This window comes from Aspergillus ambiguus, assembly GCF_047715705.1.
Source record: "Aspergillus ambiguus strain CBS 117.58 unplaced genomic scaffold BDV59scaffold_2, whole genome shotgun sequence".
NCBI classification, from domain to species: domain Eukaryota; kingdom Fungi; phylum Ascomycota; class Eurotiomycetes; order Eurotiales; family Aspergillaceae; genus Aspergillus; species Aspergillus ambiguus.
The window spans coordinates 470,922-484,134 of NW_027395515.1; the positions used below are offsets into that span (position 1 = coordinate 470,922).

The 13,213-nt window shown below is 54.9% G+C and overlaps 8 protein-coding genes across 8 annotated transcripts; 3 read left to right on the plus strand and 5 right to left on the minus strand.

The window, feature by feature from the left end:
- Nucleotides 1-2,799: 2,799 nt before the first annotated feature.
- Nucleotides 2,800-4,845, plus strand: BDV59DRAFT_197852 (putative pH signal transduction protein PalI; the record flags this gene model as incomplete). The annotated part of the gene is made up of 3 exons (XM_073693021.1): nt 2,800-2,989; nt 3,054-4,305; nt 4,365-4,845. The coding sequence occupies 3 exons, from the start codon at nt 2,800-2,802 to the stop codon at nt 4,843-4,845; spliced, it is 1,923 nt and encodes a 640-aa protein (XP_073552328.1).
- A 343-nt stretch (nt 4,846-5,188) lies between these two features.
- Nucleotides 5,189-6,654, minus strand: BDV59DRAFT_167994 (uncharacterized protein). The gene has a single exon (XM_073688008.1). The coding sequence runs from the start codon at nt 6,136-6,138 to the stop codon at nt 5,308-5,310; it is 831 nt and encodes a 276-aa protein (XP_073552329.1). The 5' UTR covers nt 6,139-6,654; the 3' UTR covers nt 5,189-5,307.
- A 252-nt stretch (nt 6,655-6,906) lies between these two features.
- Nucleotides 6,907-8,837, minus strand: BDV59DRAFT_208393 (putative transporter). Its single transcript, XM_073695200.1, has 6 exons — nt 8,631-8,837; nt 8,174-8,581; nt 7,989-8,118; nt 7,731-7,958; nt 7,229-7,680; nt 6,907-7,183 (listed from the first exon to the last, which is right to left on the minus strand). Exons 1-6 carry the CDS (start codon nt 8,824-8,826, stop codon nt 7,011-7,013), a joined length of 1,587 nt encoding a protein of 528 aa, XP_073552330.1. The 5' UTR covers nt 8,827-8,837; the 3' UTR covers nt 6,907-7,010.
- Nucleotides 8,838-9,449: 612 nt separating this feature from the next.
- Nucleotides 9,450-10,719, minus strand: BDV59DRAFT_167999 (M50 family metallopeptidase). The gene is made up of 4 exons (XM_073688009.1): nt 10,423-10,719; nt 10,003-10,365; nt 9,900-9,944; nt 9,450-9,845 (listed from the first exon to the last, which is right to left on the minus strand). The coding sequence occupies exons 1-4, from the start codon at nt 10,606-10,608 to the stop codon at nt 9,636-9,638; spliced, it is 804 nt and encodes a 267-aa protein (XP_073552331.1). The 5' UTR covers nt 10,609-10,719; the 3' UTR covers nt 9,450-9,635.
- Nucleotides 10,720-10,830: 111 nt separating this feature from the next.
- On the minus strand, nt 10,831-11,719 carry BDV59DRAFT_197856 (ClpP/crotonase-like domain-containing protein; the record flags this gene model as incomplete). The annotated part of the gene is made up of 2 exons (XM_073693022.1): nt 10,831-11,229; nt 11,291-11,719. The coding sequence occupies 2 exons, from the start codon at nt 11,717-11,719 to the stop codon at nt 10,831-10,833; spliced, it is 828 nt and encodes a 275-aa protein (XP_073552332.1).
- Nucleotides 11,720-11,867: 148 nt separating this feature from the next.
- Nucleotides 11,868-12,295, plus strand: BDV59DRAFT_168001 (uncharacterized protein). The gene has a single exon (XM_073688010.1). It carries the CDS (start codon nt 12,067-12,069, stop codon nt 12,265-12,267), a length of 201 nt encoding a protein of 66 aa, XP_073552333.1. The 5' UTR covers nt 11,868-12,066; the 3' UTR covers nt 12,268-12,295.
- A 37-nt stretch (nt 12,296-12,332) lies between these two features.
- Nucleotides 12,333-12,651, minus strand: BDV59DRAFT_168002 (uncharacterized protein). The gene has a single exon (XM_073688011.1). It carries the CDS (start codon nt 12,642-12,644, stop codon nt 12,396-12,398), a length of 249 nt encoding a protein of 82 aa, XP_073552334.1. The 5' UTR covers nt 12,645-12,651; the 3' UTR covers nt 12,333-12,395.
- Nucleotides 12,652-12,724: 73 nt separating this feature from the next.
- BDV59DRAFT_197857 (uncharacterized protein) lies at nt 12,725-13,213 on the plus strand (the record flags this gene model as incomplete). Its single annotated transcript, XM_073693023.1, has 1 exon — nt 12,725-13,213. The coding sequence occupies one exon, from the start codon at nt 12,725-12,727 to the stop codon at nt 13,211-13,213; it is 489 nt and encodes a 162-aa protein (XP_073552335.1).

Sequence of the window (13,213 nt, forward strand, 5' to 3'; positions counted from 1 at the left end):
ACCTATTTGTTTGGATTGTTCTCTTGGCCTACCCGCTTTGGTTGTCTCCCTGTCTTCCAACGAGCGAGTACACGTTTGTTGCATACCAAAGATGGTGGACGCATCAGCGGATCAACAAGGGGCTGTCCCGTGCCAGATGGCAATCAAGTAGATTTCACGGAGTGAAATGGACTCGTCTGGAATATCGACGCTTTTCGGTCGAAGCGCTCTCTCCGTCGACACAAGTTATCAGTTCTCATTCCCGTGGCTGATGCGTCCTGGTCCAGACTCGCCTCATTCCCGGTCGAACGGCGAGCCGAACTCTATCGCGAGCTGCGGATCGTAACTCTGATTCTGAAGGATTAGACCGTGCTCGGGTCAATCAAGGTGAAGAAACGAAATCGACGCCGACCTGCGAATGTTTCCAGCACCCCCAATCCCGAACCCGATGTAGCGTTCTCGGGCAACCACGTATGGACGATCCGGATTCTTTACACCATCTGAAGGAGCACACGACCGGCACACTTTGCGCCTGAGCAACGGGCGCTGATCATCTTCTGGAACGGGCTTTGGTTTGAGCCAGGAAGGGCCTTTCCAAAACCCAAGCATGTCAGAGAGGATTGAGCACCCGACAAGGCAGGAATATTCGGAAGGGCACGAGACACTGAGAAAGAGCAATAACTGTCAACGCTTTGAATCTCGCGTCCGATAGAAGTAGACGATTTTAACCTCGAGAGGGGCTCGCGCAGTTGTGGGCTCGATTGAGGGGTGGCTCCAGCCTGACAACTCCGGTCCAAGGAAATTAATATGCTGTATAGGAACGCCGGAGAAAAAGAAAAGTGGAATATGCAGACAGATAAATCCCGCAGTCACGAACGCCCAACTATTGCCTGTCGCCTGCCGCCTTGAGATAATCAGCTCCCCGGCGGAGACCTACTATGTACGTACATACAACTTGAGGGCCATCACATGAGGAGGGGTTGGCCCCTTCAGCGGGATTGACAGCGGATTGACATTGGTAGCAGCACTCCCCCACGTCTAGTCGTCATGGGACATGGATGATTATCAGCTACAAGGCATCACTAGGGAGACTTAGGGAGCTGGATTTTGCAGGATTGCGACCTCAGTCGTTCACAGAAACGCTTGAAATGAGGTTTGTGCAGCCGAGAGAACCTTGTTCAAGGATGTCTTGCGACGGCGTCTGTTACCATTGGTCTGGGAATTGTCAAGCTTTCTGACCTCCCTGAGTGTACATTTTATTAGGACAACCTTGCGGTTGGCGAATTGCCAGTGTTTGATGAAGAAAGTGGCTATGACGAGGGTCAAGTTCGGTTGGTCGTGATTATGCAGCTCGTTGCCACAGAAGGAGTTGGACCTGCCGATGAATGCCAGGCAGCATCGATGCCTTCTTCGAGCAGTTGGCTCACCAACCGACATGGTTGCTTCTTTTCTGGTCCATATTTGAACCGATAGTAGCAAACCCGACGAGGCAAGGGGTTCCCTCTCCTTGTGTGATAGAGATTGAGCCTCGATCAAGAAGACCCAAGTTGCCGGCCGTCTTTCCTCCGTAGGATCTTATCTGAATGATTTAGCGGCCCAGTTATTTAGACCGAGAGGCCCACTAAGTCAACCGACACCGCACGGACTACTAGCCAACGGGGAATATCCCTTAAGGGCCCCTACGCCATCTCCTATGGAGGGGAGATGGTCCCTAATTATTGACCTTGCTATCGAATCCTGTCGCGGGTTTATTGGGTTAGTTTCATATCGACACCCTGCGTCTAGACCGACCGATAATATAGATCCCGTCGTGGGTTTGGGGATTCTTTTAGCGACAGCGCCGTATGCTGGGAAGATTCGTGAAGTGGAGCTGCTGGTGGTGTGCCGTAGGAATCCCCTGGTCACAGTCGATCATCCCCCGAACAGGACCTTGGCTAAAACGTTTCGGTGGTTCAGATGCGCTTAGCTTGCGACAAGATGGGCCCGAGAAGGTGAACATCATCGAAGACGTGTATTTCAATATCGGTTGGGGGATGCGAGGTTCATGAAAACTTGGCTGCCTGCTTCCCAGCGTACGCATAAGAGGACACCTTCCAACCCCCCCAGGAGTAATAATCCGATCGGGTCTCTCTCGCACTGCCAGCCTTGGCAGAGGGCCCTAATTACTCGTGGACCGTGGGACTCGACCGCATCATAGTTGACTGTGGTTGAACGAATCAAGAGGCGTTGGGAGTCTCCGGCTTCCACTCAGCCACCACGAAGAATCGTTAAAGAATTGTCGATGCGGATAAAGAACGATGTGAAGTTCAAGAGTTGGTAGAATTAGTAGTATGTAACTTAAGTCGACTTATAGAGAATGTAGATGTAGGGAAAGAGAGGGGAATGAAGTATAAGTCCTGTGTAGTGGTCCATAAGAGTAAGCCTTTGGTGGCGGATGTCACTGGACGTCACCTTCAATCCCGACTTTCTTCTTCTCTCCTCCTCATCTTCCTCTCTCTCTTTCTCTCTCCCCCTCCCACTCAAGTCATTCCTTTTCTCCCCCGCCTACAGGCCCTTGTCTCTTCTGCCTGGCGCTGGTCTCTTCAGAAACTGGTTTTCTGCTTCTTTCTGCTACTCAGAGCCATGTTCCCGTCCGGACACTGATTCTCCAACCCCTGGACTTCCCCATATCCTCCACACTTCGTACGTCCTTGACGGCGTGTCATCTCGCCTCGCAGTCATCCTCGAACCCGTCTCGCTCTCTCTTCGCCGTTCCTTTCGCCTGGATCCCGTCTGGTCGCCCGTGGCGCCCACAGTGATCCTCTGTCGACCCCTCTCGCCATGTTACTACGACCAGCGACTCCGCTTACCATCCTTCTCCTGATCGCCTTTGTCCTTCTCCTCCTCTCCGTCATCTCCACCCCAATCGTCAAGGGCATTCCCCTGGCTACCTTTAAAAATGTCGACTACGGCGTCTTCGGGTATTGCAAAAGCGGCCAATGCACTAAAATCCATATTGGCTACAATAACGGTTCGTTTCCCCCTCCCCCCGGGGATCGTCGTCGCCATCCCTGTTCCTGGCTAACCTCTTCCAGATGATATGAAAACCACGGGCACGAATAGTGGCGACTTTAACCTGCCTTCGACCGCCCGCGTGTCGCTGTCGTCCATCTTGATCGTCCATCCCGTCGCCGCCTTTCTCACCCTGGTGTGTCTCTGCATGGCTATTGCGGCGCACTTCCATGGCCCGTCGCATTCGCCTCGCTACCTTCTCGCGCTGTTGATCCTCCTCCTTCCGACCCTCCTCGTGACCCTTCTCGCTTTCCTGGTCGATATCCTCCTGTTCGTCCCGCATCTCGGATGGGGTGGGTGGATTGTGCTCGCAGCTACCATCATCCATGTCAGCTGTGGCGTCGTCACCTGTGCGATGCGCCGCACCCTCGTCAGTCGCAAGGCGAGAAAGAAGCGCATCGCCGAGAATGCCGAAATGAGCGGAGAGAACTTCTATAATCGCCAGAATGCCACTGCCGCTGCCGCTCCTCTGAACGAGCCGAAGGGATTCCAGATGGAGACAAAGGATACCTTCGTCACTTCTCCAGGCTCCGACAATGGCCCAACGTTCGCGACCTTCCGGACCACGACACGGGAGAGTGATGATGATCGCACGCCCCTGAACTCCAGAACCCCCGCAAACGATCCGGATAGCCAGTTCCCGTTGCGCGATGACGCACCGTACCAGCGAGAAGAAACCTTCCCACCTGGTCCTTATGGCCCCGGCCCCGGTCCACGAATGCGACCGGGCCCGAACGATCCTCGCCTGCATAACCAGTATTCCGATCCCAGCATGGCTTCTCGACGGGGTCCGCCACCACCCGGGTTTAATCCGCGCGGACGCGGTGGCTACCCTCCGCGAGGCGGCTACGGTCGTGGAGGTCCGTACGGGGGTCCCCGCGGGGCCCCGCCTCCTGGTGCAAGAGGTCCGCCGATGGGCCCGATGCGTGGCGGACCCGCTGGAATGATGGGACGTGGAGGTTATCGCGGTCCCCCGACATTTGGCTATGGCCCAGGACCTCGGCCAATGCCACCGCCGGAGGAGGCTTCGTACGACTACCATGGTCCTCCGCCCGCCGGCCCTGTCCGCCAACCGTCACCCGGACCAATCGGGATGGCTGTCTCGCCCGACGCGGGACCAGTCGGCCAGGCAATTGAAATGACGCCGCAGCCGAGACGAATGGGATCTGCGGAGCCACAGGGCCAGGAGATGCTGGACCCGCACCAACCGCATGCTGTCTCGACTGACGGGTACGCGGAACCCGTGAGCCCGTCGAGTCTTTACAGTCGCACTCCGTATGACGTGTTTCCCCGGACGCTCCCAGAGTAATCACCCGCTAACAGATTCTATCTAGATCTTACGTCCCTCCACGTGCTGGCTGGGGCGCCGATCTGCGCATGGGCCCCTCTCCATCCCCTGTGCATGCGTACGGTGCCCGCGGGGTGAATCGCTCACCGCAACCGCATGTCCGCTCCAACTCGGGCGACTACTTCGAGGACAATGATCCGCGGTTTGGGAACCGGAACGAGTCCGCCGTCGGCAATCCTCGGCTTCCTACCGCATTGACACCGGGCAACAATGGTGAGCAGAAATTGGCGGAAGATGTGGCTGAAGGACCCAGCTCACCTACTACTAGCGATATAAGCCATTTCACATCTATCTCGGAGCGGCCCATCAACCCTCGCTGGCAGCCGCCGCCCCTCCCCGCCCAGCGAAAGCGGGATGTGCTGCTGGAGAACAATCCGGACTTTGATCTGCGCGCGGGCACGGCTAGAGGCGGCGGCGCTGGCAGTCGCATGCCCCCCATCAGTGCCACAAGATACCCCATACCTTGAACATAATATCCTGCTGTCTGCAGACCGGGAGGCTTTTTGTTTGGATTATTCGTCTGCTTTGTCTGGGAGGAGTTTGGAGTTCTGTCTCTTTTGATGTTGAGGCCTGTCGGTCGTCTCCTGACCAAGTAAATGCAGAGAGCGCCGGGGCTTTCTAGTCTTGCTGGTTGTGACTGCGTCTGGGACATCCTTTGCGTTAGACTGTCGTCTACCAGGTGATATATAGCTGACCTCACCGGGTGTGTATCATAGCCTAGTGCTGCACTGAATATACATAGTAGAGGCTGAGATCGTTTACTTTCGTGCGTAGATGTTCATCAATCAAATGAAATGAAATGAAAAAAGGCGTCGAGACTGGAGAAAACCAGCAGGGTATAACATTATATGGGTATTTATTATACACAAGAAACAGCGCAACATGAAGCTTTTCAGGCCATCCGTCCACAAAGACCACGCAACCCAATCCTAGCGATACGGCGACTTCACACTGCCCTCCAGCTCATTTAACCGCTGCGAGTCACTCATCTCCACCACCCCATGCGTACTGCTCATCTCAACGACATGACTCCCACCAGGTAATTCCACGGGAGGCTTCTCCACACCCCACTTCTCCGGCATCTTCTCGGCCATATACTGCTGCTGCTGTAGCATTGGAGACTGCGGACCGGGCGACTGCGGGCCAGGAGATTGCAACACCGCCCCAGCCCCAGCATCGCCAGCACCATCTTGCCCCTGCTGCAGAGGCTGCTGTTCCGCCGTGGCCGCGGCCGCACGCCGCCGTCTCCCGAGGAAGAAGAACGCCGCGCCGAGAATCGCCAGGCCCGCCACGACACCCACGACGATGCCCGCGATGGCGCCGCCAGACAGCGACGACGACGACGACGATCCATCATCGGCGCCACTTGTCGTCGTCGCTGCTGCTGTTGCCGCTGCCGTGGAGGACGACGACCCCGTCGCGGTGGCCGTGGCGCTGGAGGCCGGCCCGGAATTGTCGCCGTTGTCGACGAGGTAGGAGTGCAGGTCCCGCGAAGCGTTCCTCCGCCATAACGAGTCGCTGTAGCCCTGGTAGTCGCCGGAGCAGTCGTCGTTGGCCCAGATGAAGAACGAGTACGGGTCTCCTTCCGGATTGAAGTCGAACTGGAGGTCCTTGGCTTGGGAGATCTGCGTACAGGGCTGGGGCGAGTCGCCGTTCTTCAGATGTGCGGTGTTGTTTGCATCACGCCAGGTGAAGGTCCAGGCGGAGATTGCTGAGAGGAGAGGGGCGAGGGCCAGGACAGTTGTTAGGGGTTGTTTCATTTCTGGTGGGTTCCGGGGGGCGGTTTTTGGATATAGAGAAGACCCGGCTTGATGTCTGAGACAAGGTTGAAGAAAGGGAGCGGAGAGCAGTTTAAAGTAGGGTTGTTAGCCGGAGGCTAGGAGCCCCGTTTTGACAGTCTAAATAAATTGAGCAGAGATTGGTTGCGGAGGAATTGCAGGCGTGCGTTCAGCTTTTTGGATTGTCATGACTGCCTTGCCCCTTGCCGTGTCGGGGGCGGATCAGCACGATGGAGTGACTTGAGTGCCTGGGCGTCGTCGGTCAGCTCCAGCACGAATGGGGCCCTGCATTCTTGCAGACGCAGACTGTCCAGGTGGGAGATAGATGTCCGGTAAGCCCAGGGTTTGCCTTGCTTGCTGATCTTGGCTTTCTGCGGACACACACACACGCCGAACTTCAAGCTTTATCCCTGACGATGGCCATCTCGATATGCGTGCAATCGTTTTCTGTTCCCCGATGGCCGGGAGGATTCCCATGCAGCCTCTAGGGGCGTTGCCCCTTGAATGATACACACCATGGCGAAGACCCATGGCTTGGCTCTCGCGCGATGGGGTCTGGGTAGGGCTAGTGCGGCGGCGATGATTGGCGGCACGGGAGGAATACGAGGTGGTGTTGCATCCCGGCCACAAACAGCAAATCATCGCCGGCCATGCTGCAGGAGTGCAGTGGAGCCAGACGGGAGGAACGCCTAGGATCGGCAGTGGTTTCTGCTGCAGATGGTGAGTGTGACGACGGTATCTTCCGAGTCACCTGGTTGGGTCTTGCTTGGCAGACAATGGCTTTCTCATATTCATGTGAGGTAGAACTATGTATACGTGACCCGGGACGCAGAGGCAACAGCAGCAGACTGCCTCTACTCCACCATCTTGACGCCCTCGCCGTCGCGAATCACCACGTCTTGCTTCTTCAGAGACGCCTTGACGGGGTTCTTCTCATGGAACAGATCCTCCAGCTCCTCGATCGTCCGACCCTTTGTCTCCGGCAGCGTAAAGTACATAAACACAAACTCGAGGAAGTGCAGCACCACTATCCCAGGTCAGCAAGATTCGCCAGCAGATGGAATGCACTCACAGAATATCATATACATCTTCCACCCGATGTCCGCCATTCCCGTCGGGGTACCGTACATATTGATGAAGTTGGCGCCGCCGTACACAACATTCTGGAACGCCATGCCCTTGGCGCGAACGCGGCTAGGCAGGATCTCGGCCGGGTACAGCGACTGCAGCGGCGTCCAGCAGAACGCGAAGACAATCCCGTAGAGGAAGATGCACGCGATGAACCCGTATCCCATGCCGAGGGTGATGTGCGGCGCAAACGACGCGATCACGTTGATAGGAATATATATTAGCCCCGTGATGAATGTCCCGTAGAGGAACAGCGTGCGTCGACCCCAGCGGTCGACGAAGAAGCTGCCTACCACGCCGCTGATGAACGAGAAGACCGTGTTCAGCGCGTTGAGGAGGAGTTGCTGCTGCTCTCCCGTGATGCCGGCATTCTGCAGCATCACCGGCATGAAGTACCTGCCATGCATTAGCTTGCCGGGTGCGATGGTAGACACGGGGGAACGCACGTAATGACGGAGCCGCCGATGAACTGCGAGAAAACACAGACCAGGAACAGCAACCACACTCGGTACAGCATGTCCCGCGAGGCGAACAGCATCTTGTAGTCCCACCATCGCCGGCCGCCGGTTTCTGCCTCGAACTGGATGTCCTGCTCGATCTCGTTGCATTCGTACGTCACCAGAGCGGAGTCTTCGTTCCCGAACCCGTGGTATTTCACCAGCATTTGGCGGCCGCTCTCTGGCTGGTTGTTCGCAAACTACCACCGCGGGCTCTCGGGCATCAAGAACGCCGCGATGAGGACAATCACCGAGGGAACGGCTTGGATGATGACTGGGATTCTCCATGCCCAGTTACTCGCGATGAAGCCGGTCCCGTACGCGATCCACGTGCAGGCTGTGTGGTTTCGTCAGTCCCAGAACACTGCGATATCACAGGGGACGCTACATACACAGCGCGCCAATATAGTAACCAGCCACATTGTACAGCCCGCCAAATGTCCCGCGCCACTGGGGCAGGGCGACCTCGACCAGGTAAATCGGGGCGGCGGTGTTGCACAAACTGATCCCTAGGCCGATCAGGAACCGGCCGCCGATGAACTGGCTGACCTGATTAGCGGACGCTTCGAGGATCGTTCCAATGATGATAATCAACGAGCCGATGAACATGCCGAAACGTCGGCCAAAGGTGTCGGACGCAGGCGCGGCGAAAAATGCGCCGACCAGATTGCCCACGGCATAGATCGAGAAGAGGAGCCCGGTGCCACTGCCCTGCATGCTGGTGCCGAAGTGGTCGTGAAAGGCATCCATCGCATTGATGGAGGACATCAGTGTGCCATCGAAGCCATTCATGCAGCAGTCTGTCGTGAGTCAGTCATGAGTTGCCTCTACCCGCGGGACATGGCCTACTGAGTGTCGTCAATGCCACGATGCCGTACAGTCGAAGCATTGACCACGACCAGGGCGACATGCGGTCCTTGGCGAGGGCATCATTCAGCCCTACCGACAGGACCTGTAGTCGCTGCGTGGAGATTCGGTCCGTGGCATCCACCATCTCATAGGTCTCCGTTGAAGGCTTTTCTGCGTTGGTTTCCTCGGCTGTCATGATGTCTACCGCCGTTTGTTTTCAAAAAGGCATGGTCTTTTCGTTTCCCCTTACAGGCCCACCGCGATATAAGTACTTCCCCAGACGATCGTGCAATTGTCCTCCATGATCGTTATTCGGGCCATATCCACTGCGTTCTTGGCAGGCGGCCCGTTTCATCACGGAGACAAACCCGTGGTCCTCTCCGTATAGCCAGCCAACCATGGTTTCCTTGGGGTATATTCCGTGACCAATGTAGTTAGTGTCGGGTCAGTTTCGGTGACGGACAGGAATCCGGTGGACAAATCGGTCAGTTACTATACCCGTTAGGAGGTTGTTCCCCACGATTAGGTTGTGGCTGCTATGGCGGATTGCTTGGTGTTCACTACCAGCCTTGGGCATGGCTCGAGCGCCTGTCGGGTTCGTCTGGGATACGTTCCTGGGTTAGTTGTCGGGGTCTAATCCGCCGTCATAGCAGAATATTAGATGTTTTCTGAGACAACGCGTTACACCCCACCGGTGAGACAGGACGGGAGTAACAGAGTGGAGCTGTCACGTTGTGGGACAGCGCCAACACATGGAATGGGTTCTTACGTATTCTATCAATTTGACTGCCCGAAGGATCTTGTACAAAGTGGTTAGGTCTGGGAAATGTCCAAATCCGGAGCCGTTGCAAGACTTGGAAACAGAAGGGTATATATCATTATTTCATAGCCCGCCAGCGGATAGAAAAGCAGTCGGCATTACCATACAGAATATCATGAAATACATCAACATGCAAAATGAATGTCTCTAAAAGGCCATCCACCGTACAACGACTTGCATATCCCTCATCGCGTTGGGATGAAGTTCTTCGAGTCATCTTCCTGCTGGCTGAAGGACTGGGGAAAGGCCGCAATGGCCGCAACAATCGCAATAGCCATGAACACAAGGGAGATAATAGACCAAATCACGCCCCAGCAGCGAGAGGAGCCACCGTATCTTTGGGCGAAGACGCTAGCATCCGAGGTGTTGACCTTGCGAATGATCAGGTCGTCGCACTACGGAGTAGACGGTTAGCATGAGCATCAGAGTGGAGGGGAAAGAAAACTCACAATATCCCAGACGCTATACAGCGCGGACATGACGCCGATGAAAAGCTATAAATTAATCAGCCAAATTCACGTCTCGAGTACTACCGCTGTCAAGAGAACCAACCACAACCCATCTGAGCGCCTCGCCGTGGGCGATAAACCAACAGGCCACCAACAAGCCCACCGCAAGAAGGATGGTCATAATGGTCAGCCAGTCTTTGCGCGCCCACCAAAGCGTCAGCAGAAAACACACGCCCAGGATGATACTCGCGACTTTACTCGCAACAATATCGAACCCGGCGAAAATCAGAAGAGCGCCAATGATCGACGATCCAAGATACCCAGCAGGGAGAGTGACTGCGCTCATGCCGCCTTGCATATGGGTCACCCCTCCTTCGTGGGGATCCAAGGAGATCGATTTGACACGGCCTCCCGTACAACATGCGGTGATGGCATGGCCAAACTCATGGAAGGCGATAACCAGCATCTGTCCCCTGTCAGCAAGAGATCCGGGATGCACCACCTCCATGTCCTCAAAACATACCTTAAACGGCCATAGCGACCATCGTACATAGGGTAGGTTCCACAACAACGCGATCACTACTACATAAGCTGCCATCACTCCGAGCGTCACGGACTGTGTATGATTGACGGTCAGATCCCGGGTCGCGAGATGACGGCTGGCCGCCTCGACGGCACGTTTCTCCAGAAGATCATGGAACGGTGGCATGGTGATCGAAAGCAGCTTTGAGCGGTATATCAGAGGAAAACCTGGAACTATGCAGAGACACAAAAACAAGACATTCTTTTAAGGTGCCTGGCAAGGAGTTGACGAAGTTGATGCCTACGCGTCGGCCAGTCAATACTTGCCTTTCTGGGACTAGCGTGGTGGCTGGTACGTGGGGTCACTATTTATAGCCGCTTCAGCCTCTTCTATACATCTGAAAGTACATCACAACTTCGACTTCTTGCTCTTCTCCTTCGTCGCCAGAAACTCATTCATCAGCCGGGATGGTTCACTCAGGCCTCCAGGCCCTTCTGACTCAAATGACTGGCCAAAGGCCGGAATGCCCGCCTTAACACCCTCATCCAGGCCCAGTTGTTCCCACTGCCGCATCAGCGCCTTCTGGCGGCGAACTGCAAGAGGCCCATTCTGTTCCAGATGTCGAATCCACCCCTCAACGGCCTCATCTAGAACATTTGGCTCTACAACCTTTTCCACAAGTCCCCACTGCAGAGCCTCTGTGGCGGAAATGTTGTCCCCGAGCATTAAGAAGCGGCGTGTCCGTCCCCAGCCGATCAATCCAGGCAGTAATGCCGCTTCAACAACACTCGGGACACCGATGCGAACCTATAGAATTACATGTCAGTTTAATCTGTCAATGTCCAACCTGTCCAGTCGGTCGCCTTACTTCAGGCATGCCAAAGACAGCGTTGGTGCTCGCCACTCGAAAATCGCAGGATGCAGCAACCTCCAGCCCAGCACCCAATGCATACCCATTGACCCGCCCGATGACCGGTACAGGACACTCTCTGATACTTTTGCACGCATGGTGCACTCTGGTAATAAACTGACGCGCTGCCGCCGGCGACTCTAAGCTCCCCATCTCCCCAATATCTGCTCCCCCAACGAAGGACTTTGCGCCCTCCCCGGTTAACACCACGGCAATGAGGTCAGAATGCTTTCGCGGTATCTCATGGAATGTATTCGTAAGATTTTCGAGAAGATGCGAATTCAGACTGTTCAATTTTGATGGCCGACAAATCGTGATCGTCGCGACCTGCCCATTGAGGCGCCGAGCAAAGCTGGTTGTGATTGCTTCGGCGTTCTTTGCTGCCATATCGTATGGAATCTGCCTAACTTTCTTATCTGAGATCTACCTGTACGCCTCGACCTCAGAACTACCTATATAGTTCCAGTGGAGTTTACCCCGCAACCCAAGAATGGCAACTACCGAGGTCCCTCAACGCGGCGATTACACGGCGATCCACGGTGATTACACATAGAATATGAGGAGCTGTGAAATCGAAGTCAAAAATGGCTCCCCTAGGCAGGCAGCTCTGTCCTGCGGCCCTCTCTCTTTGTTGCCTGGCCAGGCGCCCATAAGATGCTTCTTCTCCTTCTCTCTCTTGGTGTCCCCATATCTCTCTTGATTCCAATGAGTATGGACTTCATAAGTCTTTATCCATGACTTATGAATCAAGTCGGCAGTCACTCAAAAATTTGGGCCGAGATGCTAGATTCGAGGATGATATCGGACATTACAACTTTCGCTGTTGGTCGGCAAATGAAGTCAATCGTAAATTACCGGTGCGCCTAATTGATGAAAACAATTATCATCATGAAAACCGAAGACTTGTCCCACCGATATTGACTAGTTGCTTATAGGGAACTTCACCAGTCAGGAGCGGCGAAGGGTGCTTGGTCAGTCTGGCCACGCAGTTTTTGAAAGGCACTACGAATCGCAGTCAATTGGACGCGATCTCCAGCACGTTGTCGATCAAAACGATTACGAGTTAAATAAATGTGTCTACTTCGCGCTTCTTAAAAGATTGGGACATTACGTTTATAGGCAATCTCGCAAGTATTCTCATGCCGTCATGATCGCGAGGTCCCATTGACGGTGTGCTTCGGGAATACGTCTGTATCCCCGTTGCATCGGTGGTCCGGATTCCCAAGGAGTATCCCCTCAGTTTCTGCGAGTGGTCTACTCTGGTGGTCACTGGTGTGACAGCCTGGAACGTTTTGTACGGCAACGTTCCCATTAAGCCCGGCCAGACGGTTCTATTCCAAGGCATGTTCAACGCATCTTAGAGGTAGTCTGGTATGTGACACTGATTATGGCATGACAGGAACGGGAGGTGTCTCCATCACCGGCTTGATCCTGGCCAAGGCAGCCGGCGCAACCACAATCATCACCTCGTCAAGTGACGAGAAGCTCCGTTTAATTCAAGATCAATTCGGAGTGGATCACACCATCAACTACAAGAAGCATCCCGAGTGGTCCAAGGAAGCACTTCGCCTAACCGATGGCGAGGGCGTCGACTATATTTTCGAGAACGGTGGCTCGCGAACTATCGGAGAGAGCCTGAATGCCGTGAAGATGGGAGGAAATATCTCTGTTATCGGTTTCCTCTCGCAGGCCGAACAGTCCAAAATGTCTGACGTGGCTTCTCTTGCGCTTGCTAAAGGAACAGTCGTGCGTGGAATTGTTGTTGGCTGGACTCAGCGTCTGCAGGATGTGACCCGCTTCGTTGCCCGTAAGGGTCTGAAAATGCCGGTTGATAAGGTGTTTGACTTCACTGAGGAGTCTGTCATCCAGGCATATGAGTAA